At 46.0% G+C, this 16,738-nt stretch overlaps 2 protein-coding genes across 2 annotated transcripts in view; one reads left to right on the top strand and one right to left on the bottom strand.

Moving 5' to 3' along the window:
• Positions 1-791: 791 nt before the first annotated feature.
• Adgrf3 (adhesion G protein-coupled receptor F3) lies at positions 792-12,322 on the top strand. Its single transcript, XM_042696760.1, has 13 exons — positions 792-944; positions 2,465-2,525; positions 2,872-3,012; positions 3,447-3,615; positions 4,290-4,534; positions 6,366-6,575; positions 7,037-7,180; positions 7,329-7,525; positions 7,843-8,022; positions 9,059-10,450; positions 11,495-11,536; positions 11,626-11,688; positions 12,114-12,322. The coding sequence occupies exons 1-13, from the start codon at positions 861-863 to the stop codon at positions 12,168-12,170; spliced, it is 2,985 nt and encodes a 994-aa protein (XP_042552694.1). The 5' UTR covers positions 792-860; the 3' UTR covers positions 12,171-12,322.
• Positions 12,323-14,321: 1,999 nt separating this feature from the next.
• The window catches only part of Hadhb (hydroxyacyl-CoA dehydrogenase trifunctional multienzyme complex subunit beta), a 32,932-nt gene continuing 30,515 nt past the window's right edge, over positions 14,322-16,738 (bottom strand). Inside the window, exon 16 of the mRNA XM_042696690.1 lies at positions 14,322-14,867. Within this exon, the coding sequence (XP_042552624.1) occupies positions 14,832-14,867 (36 nt within the window). The 3' untranslated portion in view covers positions 14,322-14,831. The remainder of the gene's footprint in view (positions 14,868-16,738) is intronic.

Raw genomic sequence — 16,738 nt, 5'->3', positions numbered from 1 at the left:
ATTGGAGACAAGAGTCTCATGGACTTCTAAGTGCCAGCTTGTCTCTTGTTCTAAAAACCTTTCTCGGACTGGGAAGGTGTCTTAGTGGTAGAGTGCTTGCCTAGCATGCATAAAGCCCTGGCTTTGATTCCTCTGTACCACATACACAGAAAAAGCCAGAAGTGGTGCTGTGGCTCAAGTGGTAGAGTGCTAGTCCTGAACAAAAGAAGCTCAGGGACAGCACCCAGGTCCCGAGTTCAAGCCCCAAGATTATCACACAAAAAAGGCCAAAATGCTTTCTCTCACAATGAAATTCCCTTGTACTATTAATATATGCTAATTAAAATAAAACAAAAATTAAAAACCTTCCTCATTTCAAAGTTACTTTTTGACATTATTTGACAATTCTACAAGTATTTTTTCAGATTCTCTTATATGCTTAAAACACTAGTGTACCTAGAAATTATTTTACAGTAGCAATCAGCTCTGAGCTTTTGATTTCTTTCTAGCCATGGTTCTTTGCTAAGTGATCCAGCTTCCTGGGCCCTGGTACCCACATTTCCCACATCTTGGGGAACAAGACTGACAGAATCTGGCTTCTTTGCACACTGTTGTTTGTGACCCAGGACCCCCTACCTTCTCTCCTTCCCCTGGGGAAAGGAGACTCCAAGAGGAACACTGCTCGCACAGGAGCATATGGGCTCCAGTGACCTGAATGTACATTTGACTCAGTCACAGGCTATAGCATTTCCTCTGTCACCTTGCCCTGACTTCCTTCCACCCGCCCTCCCACCCATCTGTGCACTGCCTGGCAGCTCTTCAGCAAGGAAATTTGCATGATGCAGAAGCAGGAGGGTTCTTGGGGACTGCTCCATTGAGCCATGGTCTGTCCAGCTGTCCCCCGGCTGCTCCTGGCTATGACACTTTCCTTGCTGCCATCCCCAATTATCCCCACATCCCAGCCTGTAAGTATGACTGGGGTGAAGATTTCGGGAGGGTCTGAAGAATTCAGAGTAAGGACCTCAGGTTTTGTGAGATGTAAGAACAGGTAAAGGGCAAGAACTGAAAGGAAAGGGTTGGCTTGTGGTGGGACAGTCAGCCCTGGGGACAATTCTTATTTCTTCATCTGAGTCTGTGTGAGATCCAATGACACCTACTGTCCTTTAGATAAAGGCCCTGCTGGTCATACTAAGGATTTTAAAAAGGAAAAGGAATGACAAACTTACCAACTTTAGCATTGAGGATAGGACAGAATCTAAGAAAAGTAAGCAGAGCCTAGATTAGTATTTTTTTTAATCTATTTTCTCTCTGAAAGATCTTTCCATTGATATCTATATAACCTACTCTTAAACTTACCTCTATCTCTAAGACTAAATCTATTGCTGTAGCTACCTTTATCTAAATGGATGACTTTATCAATATCTAACTCTACATTTTATCCTTACCTTTGAACCTACCTGATTGATTGATTGATTAATTGATTGATTGGGGGGGGGGGTTCTGGAGTTATTCTAGATTATTTTTCACATAGCTTCATTTTTTTTGTCTTGTACAGTGATGTTTCCTCCTTTGCCTCTCTTCAGAGCTGAGATTACAAGTGTAGACCACCATAGCTTGCTAATTATTAATTTATTTTTATTGAGACAGGATCTTTATACGTTGCCCAGGCAGCTTTCAGACTCAAGTGAGCCCAAGTGATCCTTCTGCCTCCTGCCACTACAGATGTCCCATCAGACCCAGCTTGCACTTGGTATTTTCAGAGAGGAGAGAGTAAGCAAGGAAATCATTCCCAGGAACTTGAAACTAAAGGAAGATACACATTGCTCATCTCCCTGTGGAGGGACTAATAAGGCCTCCACACAGCCTGGCACTAGCCAGCTCTGCACAGCGTCCCTGTTTGAGCTCTAGTCCTTGCCATCTTCATTAGCCTAGGGGCCCAGGGACAGGTAAATTCAGGAAGGAGCTAAACAAAGCATGTTGACTCCCAGGGTGTGCCTGGTTCCTGGGTCCAGATGAGACTGCAGTCCCTGGTGGGATCTCTGGGGTTGTGTCCCTGGTACCTCCTACTGGAAGCCTGCTTCCCCCTTCTGATACATGCACTTGATGCCTAGCAAAAAGAAGAGCTTCCAAAACACCAAGTCATTCCTGATTTTTCAGGCCAGCCCCAGGTAACCCAGGGAGGAATGTCACCTCTCCTCAGAGGCCTCTCCTCGTGTGTGTGTGTGTGTGTGTGTGTGTGTGTGTGTGTGTGTGTGTGTGTGTGTGTAACACCCTTGACCTTTTTTACTCAAGACTGCCACTGTACCACTTGAGCCACAGCTCCACTTCAAGGTTTTTAGTGATTAATTGGAGGTAAGAGTCGCACAGTCTTTCCACCTGGGCTGGCTTCAAAGTTCCATCCTCAGCACTCAGCCTCTGAGTAATTAGGATTACAGGCATGGGCCACTGGTGCCTGGCTAGAGACATCTCCTTTGTACTGTTCCAGGAACAAAGTCAGGCTGGAGGAGAACCTCTGCAGCAGCTGGACCGAGACAATGGAGCAGAGGGTAAGTAGATGGACAGGGAGAGAAGAAAGAGGAAACAGGAAATGGAAGCAGGGAAGGCCAAAAGGAAGAACCAGGAGGGATACAGAGAGAGAGAGGCCCTGCTCTGGGTGGATCAGACTAGAGCAGTGCATTCCCTGTGCCGTACAAGTTTCAGGAAGAGTGACATGAAGCTGTGTCTGAATACTCTTGGCTAGTGCAGAAATTGTCCTGCATTCCATGTGTGTGTGCCTAGACAAGTGATGGGAGAATGCACTTGCCCACATTGCCTATGGGAGGCAAAAAAGACTGGCACAGGGTCTTGCTGCCTCTGCTCCCCCGCAGTACCTTGTGCCCTCTGCTCCTACAGAGTCAGTCTTGGTTTCCATCTATGTACATCTGGAATTTCCAGACAGGATCTGGCCACCAGCCCTCTCCAGGCCTCTGGTTCTCCCTGCTGCCTCAGCCTCCTCTTCCCCAAGAACTCTCACTGGTCTCCATCTGACCACAGGTAACAGTGGCGCAGGAAGAGGGCTTGGAGGGAAGGGAGCCCATGCTTCCAGCCCTCTCACTGCCAGCTTGCCTGAGTGAGATGATGCCCGTCCCATTCTAGTTCCCTGACCCAGCTCCTTCCTCATCTTCCTGCCAACAGACCCCTCCCTTCCTGTTCACCATCCCGTCTTGTCACTTGTGCACAGGACCCAAAAGACAGAGTAGGCTGGGCCTTCTCCACCCCTTCACCTGATGCCCCTGCATGGACGCATGGACTCTGCCATTCTATGTATGCCTGAGCTGCAGAGGTGTCCTGATGGGTGGGCATGGCCAAGGCCCCTGGAACTTGTGGAGACCCAACCATACAGCTTGCTTAGGCATCCTTCCATTTCAGGTCCTGTTGCCTGGCTTTGTCAGCCTGTCTGCTTCTAAGTCCCTTTCTCACTGTCACAGAATGTAATGCCAACAGCACAGGGCACAGCCACTGTACTTGTCGCCCTGGCTACCAATGGAACAACACGGTCTGTTCCCAACATGTTCTCTGTGACCACCACCTTCAGCCTTGCAAATGCCTCATCTTCCACCATTCTGTCCCTGGCCACTGCCAGTTGCTGCCACCAGGTGAGGACTGCTGGGAACTGGGAAACTGGCATCCTTGTGTGAAAGCGTTATCTAAAGCAAGACATTCTGTGATTTTTCTCCAACTGGTCCAAGCCCAGCTGCTTCTCCGGGCAGGCCAAAAAACCAGCCATCATAGCAAACTGTGAGCTAGGGACCTAAGCAATAAGAATAATGAATGGTGTCCCCAGAGACAAAGGGACAAGGGGAGGAAGGACACAGTGACCCTGCTTTTCAGCTCCAGCAGCCCCAAGTTCCTGAGAAGTGATAGGCCGAAAGGCTTCCTTCCTGGATTCCCAATGGGAGGGTCTTCCAGGCAGCATTGCAGTAGCCACACTCACATGCATGTGCATGCAACAACAACAACAAAAAGCGGGGGCACCCGTGGCTCACGCCTGTCATCCTAGCTACTCAGGAGGCTGAGATCTGAGGATCTCGGGTCAGAGCCAGTCTGGGCAGGAAACTCGGTGAGACTCTTATCTCCAATAAACTACTAGAAAACCGGAAGTGGCACTGTGGCTCAAGCGGTAGAGTGCTAGCCTTGAGGTGAAGAGCTGAGGGTCAGTGCCCAGGCCCAGAGTTCAACCCCCATGACTGACAAAACAACAACAACAACAACTAAACTGGGCATGGAGGGATGGGTTACAGAAGCTGTGGAAGGCCAGAACTCCTCCTCCAGGCCTCTGTCTCCTGTTTCCCCACAGTGCCCGGCAAGCTGAGCCTGAGATCCCCACTACAGAGGCCTGGCAACACACTCAACCTCATGCTCCTCACGAACCAGCCAGCCACCCACGTGAAGTGGTTCCTGAAGCGCCCAAGGAGCTCTACACCTATCATTCTGCAGTCAGGAACACAGGTGTCCCTGACCTCCAGCCAGGGCCAGGCTGCCCTCAGCATTACCCACATGTCCCACCACTGGGCAGGTAGCCCTATCTCTTCCTGTCTACATCTCTCTTCTCTTTCTCTTCCTTTCCCTTCCTCCTCCCTCTTCTCCTTCCCTTCCCTTCCTTTTCCTCTCACCTCTCCCTACTCATTTTCCTATTGCTTTATTTATTTTGTCAGTGATGGGGCTTGAACTCTGGGCCTGGGTACTATCCCTCAGCTCTTCAGCTCAAAGCTAGTGCACTACCACTTGAGCCACAGCGCCACTTCCAGTTTTCTAGTGGTTTATTGCAGATAAGATTCTCACAGAGTTTCCTGCCTGAGCTGGCTTTGAACCATGATTCTCAGGTTTCAGCCTCCTGAGTAGCTAAAACTATAGGTGTGAGCCATCAACGCTCGGCCTTCCTATTTATTTTTATTTATTGTGTCAATTCTGGGGCTTGAACTCCAAGGCCTTGTACTCTTGCTCAGCTTTTTTATTCAAAGCTGGCACTCTACCACTTGAACCACATCTCTACTTCTGGCTTGGGTTTTTGTTGTTGTTGTTTTTTGCTGATTAATTGGTGATAAGAGTCTCACAGACTTTTTCTGCCTAGACTGGCTTCAAACTTCAGTTCTCAGATCTTAGCATCCTAAGTAGCTAGGATTACAGGTGTGAGTCACCAACAGCCAGCTCTTTTTTAAAATTTATTTTTATTAGCATATATTAGTTGCTAATATTTTAGCATATATTAGTTTTTATTAGCCTATATTGGTTTTTTATATTAGTTGCATGGGAGGATTTTGTTGTGATATTCTATAATATGGAGAATTTCTTAAAAACACCACTGAAATTTCCACTACAGTCTGGGGACATCTGGACCCTTTCAGGACTTCAGAAGTCCCAGTAGTTGTCCTAGGATAGCAAGCTGTTATGTAGCCATATCACAGCAAGTGAATGTGGAAGAGACACAGTTCCAGCCAAACATTCATTAAAGAGATATTGCAAAAGTGTAAAACAATGTCACTTTTTAAATTATGTTTTGGTTTGCAAAGTATACTTATTTGTTCATAGGTGCACTCCTGTTAACAAAGGAAATGCATAATCTGGAGAATGCTGGAAATATAGCAATTTCAGCTGTGGGCCAGAGGCATGGCTAAAGATACACAGCTTTTACCTACCAATCTCAAAGCCAGTAGTTCAAATTCAAATACCACATTTTAAAAAACAAGACACCAGGCACTGGTGGTCCATGCCTGTAATCCTAGCTACTCAGAAAGCTGAGATCTGAGGATTATGGTTCAAAGCCATTCTGGGCAGGAAAGTCCATGAGACTCTTACTTCCAAGTAACCACCAGAAAACCAGAAGTGGTGCTGTGGCTTAAAGTGGTAGAGTACTAGCCTATATCAAAACAGCTCAGAAACAGTGCCTAGGCCCTGAGTTCAAGCCCCATGACTGACAAAGAGACGGGGGTGGGGGGGTGGGGGGGGGAGAGAGAGAGAGAGAGAGAAAGGAAGGAAGAAAGCAAGCAAGCACTGAATTTCAGCTGAGAATAGACTGCTGTTTAATCCAGATGTTAAATGACAGGAGATAGCATAGGAATGGAATGTATCATGCTGTGAGCAAAGATGCTCACCTCATAATTTATGGTCACCAGGTAAGAAGGAAGGGCCTGGAACCTCTTCTTCCTCATACAAGTCCTTGTTGGGGGTAGGAAATATCCTCCAAAAGGGTCACCCTGAGACCATTCTGGTAGAGAGTAAGCTCTGAGTGACCAGCAGAAGTGGGAATAAAGTAGGAGGACATGAACTGTGGCTTGGGAAGCAGCAGAGATTGTGGGGTGCAAACAGGTCTGTGGTAGTACCAATGTGCAAAAGGTATGTGTTTGCAGGTGAGTATCTAAGTGTCTTCGAGGCCCAGGAATTCACGTGGAGGCTGAACCACACAGTAGAAGTGCCCTTGCAGAAGACAGACGTGGCTCAACTTCCAGACCAGCTGTCCGTTTCCTGTGCCACCTCCCCTGGCTTCCAGTTGAGTTGCTGTGTTCCCGCCACAAACTTAGTTTATACAGCTGCCTGGAGCCCCATGGAGGGCAGCCAAGGTAGGACTGAAAGGGCCTAGCTGACTTCCACCAGGTAATAACCAAGTCTTCACCTTATGGGAGTTTTGGGTGCATTGTGGGGGAGGAGGGTTCTAAGTCCAACACAATTGTACCTTATCAAGAACAATCCCAGTTTGGTTGATACCAATACAACCATGTATACATCCACAGAATCCCACTTAGCTCTTGCAATAAATCCATTGAGATTAGTTTGTTGATAGTCCTCATTTGCCAAGTGAGGAAGGTGACTGTGGAAACTGAGTCCTGGAGCTAGAGACATCCCCTCCCCCACCAGTGCCCGTTGACAGAGTTCTAATCCTGCTCTGTGATTTGATAGCCACAGCCCACTGTTCTCTTTCCCACTGCTTCATCCACTTTAAAATTTTCTAGATGGACTGAACAGCATGGGGCCTGCTGGGTTCTGCCCTGATGTTCCCTTTTCCCATCTTTCTCACCCTCAGCCTCCTCACACAACACAGCAGGCTCTCAGTGCCTTGTGCTGGCTGTTCAGCACTGCCCAGCAGCAGATACCACATATACCTGTGTCCTGAAGAGCCAGGGCCTGGCTCCTCTCAGTATTCCGGTCTCTGTCACCATCATCCGGGGTAGGTAGTACTTGGGCTGACCTCTCAGCTACTTGTCCTTCCTCTGTCCTGGGTTATGGGGCTAAGCATCAAGGCCTGCATGGGTTTCAGCCCAAAGGCTCAGGCTCGACCACAGCTGCTAGGTCTAACTCTGATCTCTATTCTTCAGATGGAGATACCACCTGCCCTGACGACTTTTCAGAAATTGCCTGGAATGTCACCAAGGCCGGCCACATCGCACAGGCCTCGTGTCCTGCAAACAAGAAGGGAATGGTGAAGAGGCCCTGTGGGCCCAATGGAACCTGGGGGCCCATCCAGAGCAACTGCATAGACAAGAGGATCCTAGCCTTGTGTGCTAAGGCCAGGGTAAAGCTGTGACCCACATCCCTCCCTCATAACATGCCCATCCATCCTTCCCCCCCTCAGGACCCACTTTTTAGATCCTTTCCCAAGGCCAGCCTACCACTTACTCGGCTCCTCTGACCCAGCAGAGCCAGGAAGCTGGTGTGGGGCCTCTGCATGGGTCCTAAACCACAGACCCATCAACCCCTCAAGCATCTGTCATCTCGCCTTCCTCCCACCTGCCCACTCCTCACTCCCTCAGCTGCTTCCAGCTCCCCTGAGAGAGAATGCCCTAGTGAGCCTTCCCCTGACAGCCCTTCCTGTTGCCTTGTTTGTCTCAGCTGCTACAGGCAGGCCAGGGCAATCCTGGTGTGGAGGTGCCCTGGATCCTGAAACAGCTACAGACGTTGGTGGCGGTAGCAAGCTCACCCTCTGACTTACGGGAACTGCTGAGCACCGTGACAGTACTGGCTGAAGTGGTAGCCAGGGCCAGAGTGCAGCTGGACAGCACTGTCCTGCAGGTGAAACCTCTGAGTCACAGTAGGGGAACACATCCGGGCATTTCACCTATGGGCACTTCTGCTCCTCATGCAGGCCACCCAAAGTAGACCTTTCTAGGGTCCAAGGTGTCTGCTTTGGATCCTTTTCTCTTCTTAGATACTGGAGAAAGCCTGACAGTGGGAACATGTGGGAGGTTGGAGGGCAGGAAAGTGTTGGAGACGTGCAGACAGAAATATGTGTACACACACACACACACACACACACACACACACACACACTGTGCCTATACAGAGACAAATACACTTGACTTGACTGGACCCACCTGGCCTGGCTTACAGTACGGGCATTGGTGGATGACCCATAAACTGCACCTAAAAGAATATTAAGGAGGGGTTGGGAATGTGGCTTAGCAGTAGAGTGCTTGCCTAGCATGCATGAAGCCCTGGGTTCAATTCCTCAGTACCACATCCACAGAAAAAGCTGGAAGTGGTGCTGTGGCTCAAGTGGTAGAGTGCTAGCCTTGAGCAAAAGAAGCTCAGGGACAGTGCCCAGAAACTGAGTTCAAGGCCCAGGACTGGCAAAAAATAAAAATAAAAGGAGCAATGAATGATAGGACATACCTTTTATGTCCAGGGAAGACATATAGCTGCATAGACATGCAAGTGGCTGTCAACTTCAGATCATTTGTGTCGTGTCACTGGACACCATTTCTAGCTTTGTAGAACTGGAGGGGTTAAAGAATTAGACAGGAAAACACTTAGGACCTGGGTGGCCCCAAGGGATGATGGGAGATGGAGAAGAGTCATCAGAAAGAAGGTCTGGGTGTGAATCAGGAAATCACATTGATGACAATGTCTTAGGTGGTTGACTGGCTCGCACCCCATTCTTTCTATCCAGAAAGTTTTCTTTACAGACCTATCTTCCTCTCCATGTGTCCGCTAATCCTTAGTCTTGCTCTGGAGAAGGAAGGGCAGAGGTAGGGTATGTAAGCTGTAGGGCTGCTGTCTCCACACAGTGGACCCTAGTAGATCAAGCTTGTCTTTGTTGCTACTGCAGGATCTCCTGGTAACTACAGACAAAGTTCTAGACATGAACACCAGCGCTCTGGTTCCTTTGTGGCCCCTGGCTCAGGCCCAGAAACCCTCGATGGCATCCGATTTCTTGCTGGCTGTGGAGACGCTGGTACGCAGCCTGTGCCCACAAGATCACCCCTTTTTCTTCAACTCATCCAATGTGCTGCTGCAGAGCCATCACTTTGGACCTCCATTTCCTGATGACTACCAAATCTCCTTCTCCACGTGGCCCCTCCTTCAGGCACAGATTTCTAGGCACTCATTGGCTCCACTGATTCATGCTGCAACCAACATCAGCATTACTAGCTTAGTGCTGCAGAAACTGGACCATTTTCTGCCCCCAAATTATGGACCAGGGCTGAAAGACTCTCCGTATGGTACCCCTGGTCTGGTCCTTGTCATCTCCATCATGGCAGATGGTGAAGCTTTCACCAAGGCAGAAGTCATCATGGACTTTGGGGACCCAGACAGCACCCTGCACTGTGTCTTCTGGGACCACCATCTCTTTCAGGGTAATGGGGGCTGGTCAGAAAAAGGGTGCCAGGCAAAAGCAACCAGTGCCAGCCCCACCGCACGGTGCATCTGCAAGCATCTCACTTCCTTCTCCATCCTTATGTCTCGAAACATTGTTCCAGAAAGTCCCATCTTGGAGCTGCTCACTAAGATGGGCTTGGGAGCTTCCATACTGGCACTGCTTGTGTGCCTTGGTGTGTACAGGCTGGTGTGGAGAGCTGTGGTGAGGAACAAAGTTGCCTTCTTCCGCCACATTGCCCTGTTCAACATGGTGATCTGCTTGCTGGTCGCAGACACTTGCTTTCTTGGAGACACATTGTTTCATCTAGAATTCTGCAGCCCACTCTGTTTGGCCTCTACATTCCTGTGTCATTATTTCTATCTGGCCACCTTTTTCTGGATGCTGGCGCAGTCCCTGATGTTGGCTCATCAGTTGCTTTTTGTCTTTCATCATCTGTCCAAGCACATAGTTCTCTTCATGATGGTGACCACTGGCTACTTATGCCCACTGGGGTTTGCAGGTGTTGCCCTGGGCCTCTACCTGCCTCAAGGGCTGTACCTGTGGGAGGGGAGATGCTGGTTGAATGTAAAGGGAGTAGGATTGTACACCTTCGCTGGGCCAGTGCTGGCCATAGTGGGTGTGAATGGGATAGTACTAGCTATAGTTGTGCTGAAGTTGCTGAGACCTTCGCTGTCCGAGGGACCTCCAATGGAGAAGCACCAAGCTCTTCTGGGGGTACTGAAAGCCTTGCTCATTCTCACACCCATCTTCGGCCTTACCTGGGGATTTGGTATAGCCATTATATTAGAGGAAGTCTCCATAGTTCCTCATTACATCTTCACCGTTCTCAACTCCCTCCAGGTAGGTGATGATTGACTTTCATTACTGATCATTTCTCGAGGATGTAACAGGGTAGAACACACACACACACACACACACACACACACACACACACACACACACACACACATACAACCACCACCACCAACAAAAGGACATAGGCTCAGGAATTCTAGGAGGCTTAGGTATAGATTCCAGTTCCTCCACTGCCTACCTGGATCACTTTGGACAAACTATATAACCTCTCTAAGCTTCTGTTTTTTGTTTTGGGGTTTGTCTTTTTTTTGTTTCTTATGGGGCTTGAACTCTGGGCCTGGGCACTGTCCCTCAGCTCTTCAGCTCAAGCAAGCACTCTACCACTTGAGCCACAGTGCCACTTCCAGTTTTCTGGTGGTTTATTGGAGATAAGAGTTTCATGGACTTTCCTGCTTGGGCTGGATTTGAACTTCAGATCCTGTGATCCCCAGATCTCAGCCTCCTGAGTAGCTAGGATAACAGGCATGAGCCAACGCCCGGCTAAACTTCCTTTTTTTTTAATTTGTAACATAGTACCTGATTTTGCTCTTAAAGTCAGAAAATGGTCAGGACCTAGTCTCTGTGTATGTGTGTAGGAGGTATGCCAATATTGGGACTTTAGTCCAGGCGCTATACCTTAGCTTTTTTGCTCAAGCCTAGTGTTCTACCACTTGAGCCACAGCTCTACTTCTGGATTTTTGGTGCTTCATTTAAAAGAGTCTTACAGGTTTTCCTGCTTGGGCTTGTTTCAAACCTTAATCCTCAGATCTCAGTCACTTGAGTAGTTAGGATTACAGGCTTGAGCCACCAGGGCCCCCAAGGACCCAATTTTTTGATATCCTCCTTATTAACTGTAACAATTTTTAAAAAAGTACCTAGAATGAATTCTAGGCTTTGAGGGTGCTAATGTATAGAAAAATGGAGCTAGAAGCTTCAGGACATGGATTAGACCAAAGACCCAAAGCTGAAAAGAAGTGGAGAGGGAGCCACTTGATTTGGGTTGGTTTTTCCTTCACTTGACCTATGATTCCCCATGTCTCAACTTCACAGGGTGTCTTCATCTTAGTGTTCGGTTGCCTCTCAGACAAGAAGGTGAGTCCACCCAAGCTTTCCCCTTGCTGCTTGGCAATCTGAAGTGCAGGATCTAGCTGGCATAACTGGGGTACTTACCTCTTCTGCAGGTACAAGAGGCTTTACGCAAACACTTCTGTCGTACCCGGTTCCCCAATTCTGCCATCACCCTGGTGAGTGTTTGCTTCAAAATCTCAGCAGCTCAGGTATTCCCTAGTGTTCCTCAGAGATGTGCACAGGTAGACATAGCTAGAAGGGTGTTTTTAGAATGAGCAGGTTTCAGGTTCAAGATCTCCATAACTATGAAGAGACAGGCCAGCCAGAGCAGTCAGAACTGGTTTCCTAGGTTCCTGACTTCAGTCTGAATGTCTGATGATGCTCTTGTCTTTGGTTTCCCTCATCTAAACTCAGTCCAGCATCTGAAGACAAAGGATAGATTGTTAGTCATGGGACCGATGTAGCTGCCCCTTTCTTGGGGATGACCAAAGAAAGCCCAGGAGGAGGGCAAGTGTGATGGTCAAAATGGAGGCAACCTCTTCATGTAGGGGCTGACTGTAATAATGATCACCTGTAACTGGGCCTTTCCATGTCTTCCTAGACCACAAATGAAACTTCTATCTGGAACACAGCAAAGGTAGAAGTGAAAAAGAGGTGAGTCAGCTTTCTCAGAAACAACATGGAGTGAGGCTGGTGTGATAGGGCCCTTCCCTCCCAGCCAGGTTCTTGTCAATAGCTCCTCTTCACAGACCCAGTCCACAAAGAGTAGCTGTTTCTACATGGGCCTCAGAGGAAAAGGCATATCAACAAACCTGGGCCAAACTCACTGAAAATCCCTCTTCATACTACCAAGTTGTAAACTATCCTGAGAGACCATTGACTTAAATGAAGTGCCTGCTGGGCTTGGTGTCTAGATGGGGAAGGACAGCCTGCAGAACTTGGGCAAGGTGTTCTGTCACTAGTCCCGATCCTGAGTGAATTCTTTCACAGAAAAGGCAGGCACTTCAGGGTGAACCACATAGCCACCTGTTCCTTCCCCCACTCCCCCACCAAAGAAATGAGAACCTGGGGAATCTGCCCCAGGAGCCCTTCTTCTCTCCTACAGCCCAGCCCCTGGATAAAGGCAGGCTTTTATTGCTTTCAGGCATACTGGTTTCTCTTGCAGCTCACTTCTCCCCATCCCTCAATTCCCAAGCAAGAATAGCATGAAAACTCAGCTAAAGCTACCTAAGGATCTAGTGAATAAGTCTGCCTTTGTGGCAAAGCGTTCAAAATAATTGCAAGCAAATCTGTCTGCCACATTTGAACTTACCTACAGTACATATTACAGGTAGAGTGGGTAAAAATGGTTTCAACTATGCAGTGACTTGTTATTTCTTTTTGAATTAGGAAGGAAAGATGACTAATTGACAGAAACTGCTTATCTTACAAATATTGGAGGATGAAACTGTCTCTTTTCAAGGTTTAGGAAAAGTCAAACTTAATTGGTTTCTCTTTAACTTTTTTAAAATCAATATAAGTTTTATGCATGCATAAAAGGGGACTGATACAAGCACATTTGAAAGAGCTTCATTATCATTTTTTTTCTGTATCATACTGAACTTGAACTCAGGCTTGAACTCAGGCCTTGGACTTGCTAGACAAGTGTTCTACCACGTGAGTCATAACCCAGTCCTCATTATAAATTTTTTATTTTTGTTGGTCACAGGGCTTGAACTCTGGGCCTAGGAGATGTCCCTCAGCTCTTCAGCTCAAGGCGAACACTCTACCACTTGAGCCACAGGGCCACCTCCAGTTTTCTGGTGGTTACTTAGAGATAAATGTCTCACGGACATTTCTGCCCAGGCTGGCTTTGAACCACGATCCTCAGATCTCAGCCTCCTGAGTAGCTAAGATTACAGGTGTCAGCTACTGGTGACTGGTTTATAATTTTTTTTAATGGGGAGAAAAGTACCACTGTCTGTCAGCACTTAAAGAAAACAAAGTATGAGTAGTGACTGGTTTTTGTTTAGTTTTCTATTTTAGTTTTTGGACACAGGTTCTTGCTAGATAGCCCAAGCTGGCCTCAAAATTGAAATCCTCCTGTTTCAGCCTTCCAAGTGCTGGGATTATAGAAAAAAAAGTGAACCACCATGTCTGGCTACAAGCACTGACTTCTGAAAGTGACAAGATCAGGCTAAGACTAGATATGGAGGAGTAAAGTTTAAGGAGTTTTCAGAAGATGGAGGAAACTGGTTGAATTAACCAAATTACAAAAGAAAATGAGAGGCTTCTGTGAAAATGTTGAGCTATAGCAATGACTTAGATCTGATTCAGTCTTTTTGAATTATATAGTCTATGGATATTTTTATAAAATGGGATGGGAACGATTTCTGTCAAAATAAAAATGAATATGCTATCACATGCCATGGAAAATATTGTTTTTATAAATATTTCATCTTCACCTAATTTGTATGCATATTTCAGTTGTGGATAAAGTGGTGCAAGCATTTCTATAACTGGATTCAATTATGCTTTCAAGTGGAACACACTAACTAGAGTCATTGTGATGTTTCTATGCCGCATAGTTGTTCCACACTGAGAGGCCAGAGCTGTAAAGGCAGACAGGTCTTATGGCTCAGTATCAAGAGAACCACCTACTTTTTTTTTTTTAAATAAAAATGAGACTGGGAGTGAGGGAAGGAGTGACACTGTCCAAAAAGAAATGTACTCATTACCTGACTTATGTAACTGTAGCCCCTCTGTACATCGCCTTTATGATAACAATTTTAAAAAACTAAAATTAAAGTAAAAAAAAGAGACAGAGTTCTCCAGTACTTCTCTACTTTATTAGGGTTGACCAGCATGGTATTCTTGTATCTAAACATTTAAAATTTTCGGTGATGTTTAGATTATGAGTTATTTTTCTATAATTAATGTAGGCACATTGGTTTGTATTTTAAAGAAAATAATTATCTTTAGGACGCAGGAACAAGTGTACAATTTGCAAATGTTACAAAGATGGTTCCAAATCTCAGCTACCCCTTTTCCAAACTGCAACCCAGTCATTTAGTGTCCAATGACAAGAGATCAAAAACAGCTGTTTAACATATCTGTGTGATATTCTTGTAAGTTAGAAATCCCTGAAAGAACAGTAAGCTGTGATTACTGGAAAGCTCAGAACACTGGCAAGGCTTAATTACAAAGTATTTAACAGAAGGCCACAAATGTCATTTTCCTATGAGGAGCTAGGAACTACAGGTGTCACTTAGTAATGCATTGAAACGGCATTGCCCAGTGTGAGTGCTGCACAGAAACCAGGTATCCTCTTCTAGACCAATCACTTTGGATAAGCTTCTACTATCATAGCATGGCCCTGCAAAAGAAAAGAAGTTCAGTTAGAGCAATGAGAGGTAAGAAGCCAGCCAGGACAGAGGCAAGAGAGACCAGTGGTGAAAGTATAGCCTTTGGAAAGAAATGCACAGATCACCTGATGTGGAAGAAATAGTTGTAATCAAGGCTCATAGAATTCACCAACATTATAGACCATGATAATGACAATTTGCCTTCTGATGGTTAAAATGTGTTTGTGACTTTAAGTATCACTATCTCACAACACAGTGAAATTTCTGAAATTTATGTAATCACTTAATCTCAATAAAAAATTATTTTAAAAAAGTTTATGGGAAAAAAAAGAAAGTATAGACTTTGAAGTCTGATCCTGGCTCTGCCATTCAACTACAGTGTGCTCATGGAAAGTTACAAGCTAGCTGGGCATTGGTGGTTTATGCCTGTAATCCTAATCCACTCAGGAGGTTGAGATCTGAGGATCATGGTTCAAAGCCAGCTCAGGCAGAAAAGTCCATGAGATTCTTATCTCCAATTAACCACCAGAAAAACCAAGTGGCATTGTGGCTCAAAGTAGAAGAGCTTTAGCCTTGAGTGAAAAAGCTCAGGGAGAGCTTCCAGGCCCTGAGTTCAAGCCCTATGACCAACAAAGGGGGGGGGGGGGGGAAGGAAGGAAGGAAGGAAGGAAGATAAAGAAAAACAAGAGTTATGAGCTAGTTGGAACCTCAATTTTTCTCTTAAAATAGGGCTCATGATGCCCACTTCAAAAGGTCTGTGGGGAAAAAAAAGGTTTGTAGACACTGAATCAGATCGCATACAGTATATATACACATACCTATACTGGTATATAAACACCAATAAATATACATGGATACATACATGCCTAGATTGTCTATCAGCATGATTTCTGAAAGATGCTCTATAAAGATTGTTATCACCATCATCTTGTATGGTGCTAAGAAATCAAGACCAGGGTCTCATGTATGCTATGCAATACTCTCACTGAATCATATTCTCAGCTCCCAAATTAAGGCTCCAAAAAGTTAAGTCATTCATCCAAATCTCAAAGCCAGGATCAGAAATAGGTCTAGATGACTCCAAAGCCTAGGCTCTACCCCTCTTCAGTAATGGCCACAAGTTACACCAGTGATCTGAGGGGTCATAAAGACAGTGCTATGTACTCACAGAGTGCAGTGCTAGGTACTAGTTCCACTCTGATTATAGACATTTACAATTTCATGAGTCTAAATCCCATCTGATAACCACAATCATTTTAACCTTTAAACTTCCAGAAAACAGCCGGCTTCTAAGTTCAGTTAAATTCTCACCAATACGATTAAGAAACTATTATTCATGGGGAGTAGGGATAAGGGGAAATGATAGAGGGGGAATTTGATCAGGGCACATTTTATGCAAGTATAGAAATATCACAATGAACCTCCACTCCATACAACCCATATATGCCAATAAAATGTGTTTTTTTCCCTTAAGAAAAAAGACAAACTATTACTTATAAGGCACCAAGTTGAACACTGTGTAGGTTTAAAGATTTGCTACCTGGTCTCTATCCTCAAGCTAGTATACACTGTAGTTCAAAACAAGCAGTTAAGTATAAGACTAAGCAAACAAAAACAGCAAGGATGGAAAGAACAGACTGACTTGGAAGTTATCCTACAGTGTTCAGACTGATGGTGCTTCTGCAATGCTGATTATGGCAGAGGACAAAGCTCTGGCCCTGGGTTATAAGCCAAAAGCATATTTGAGGTAAAGTAAATGCTCCAGTGGAATGCCTCTGATTTCATTATTTTATTATTGAAGCTAACTCTGTTCTTTACCCAGGGATCTTATAAATGTATCTCAGGATCCAAAAGATCAGCTATTACTCGGGTAGGTGGTAAT

The sequence above is a fragment of the Dipodomys spectabilis genome, unplaced genomic scaffold (genome assembly GCF_019054845.1).
Source record: "Dipodomys spectabilis isolate Male_0828 unplaced genomic scaffold, ASM1905484v1 ptg000210l, whole genome shotgun sequence".
In the NCBI taxonomy this organism is placed as follows: Eukaryota; Metazoa; Chordata; class Mammalia; order Rodentia; family Heteromyidae; genus Dipodomys; species Dipodomys spectabilis.
The sequence above is the reverse complement of the archived record's forward strand: the minus strand, read 5'-3'. Positions and strand labels throughout refer to the sequence as shown.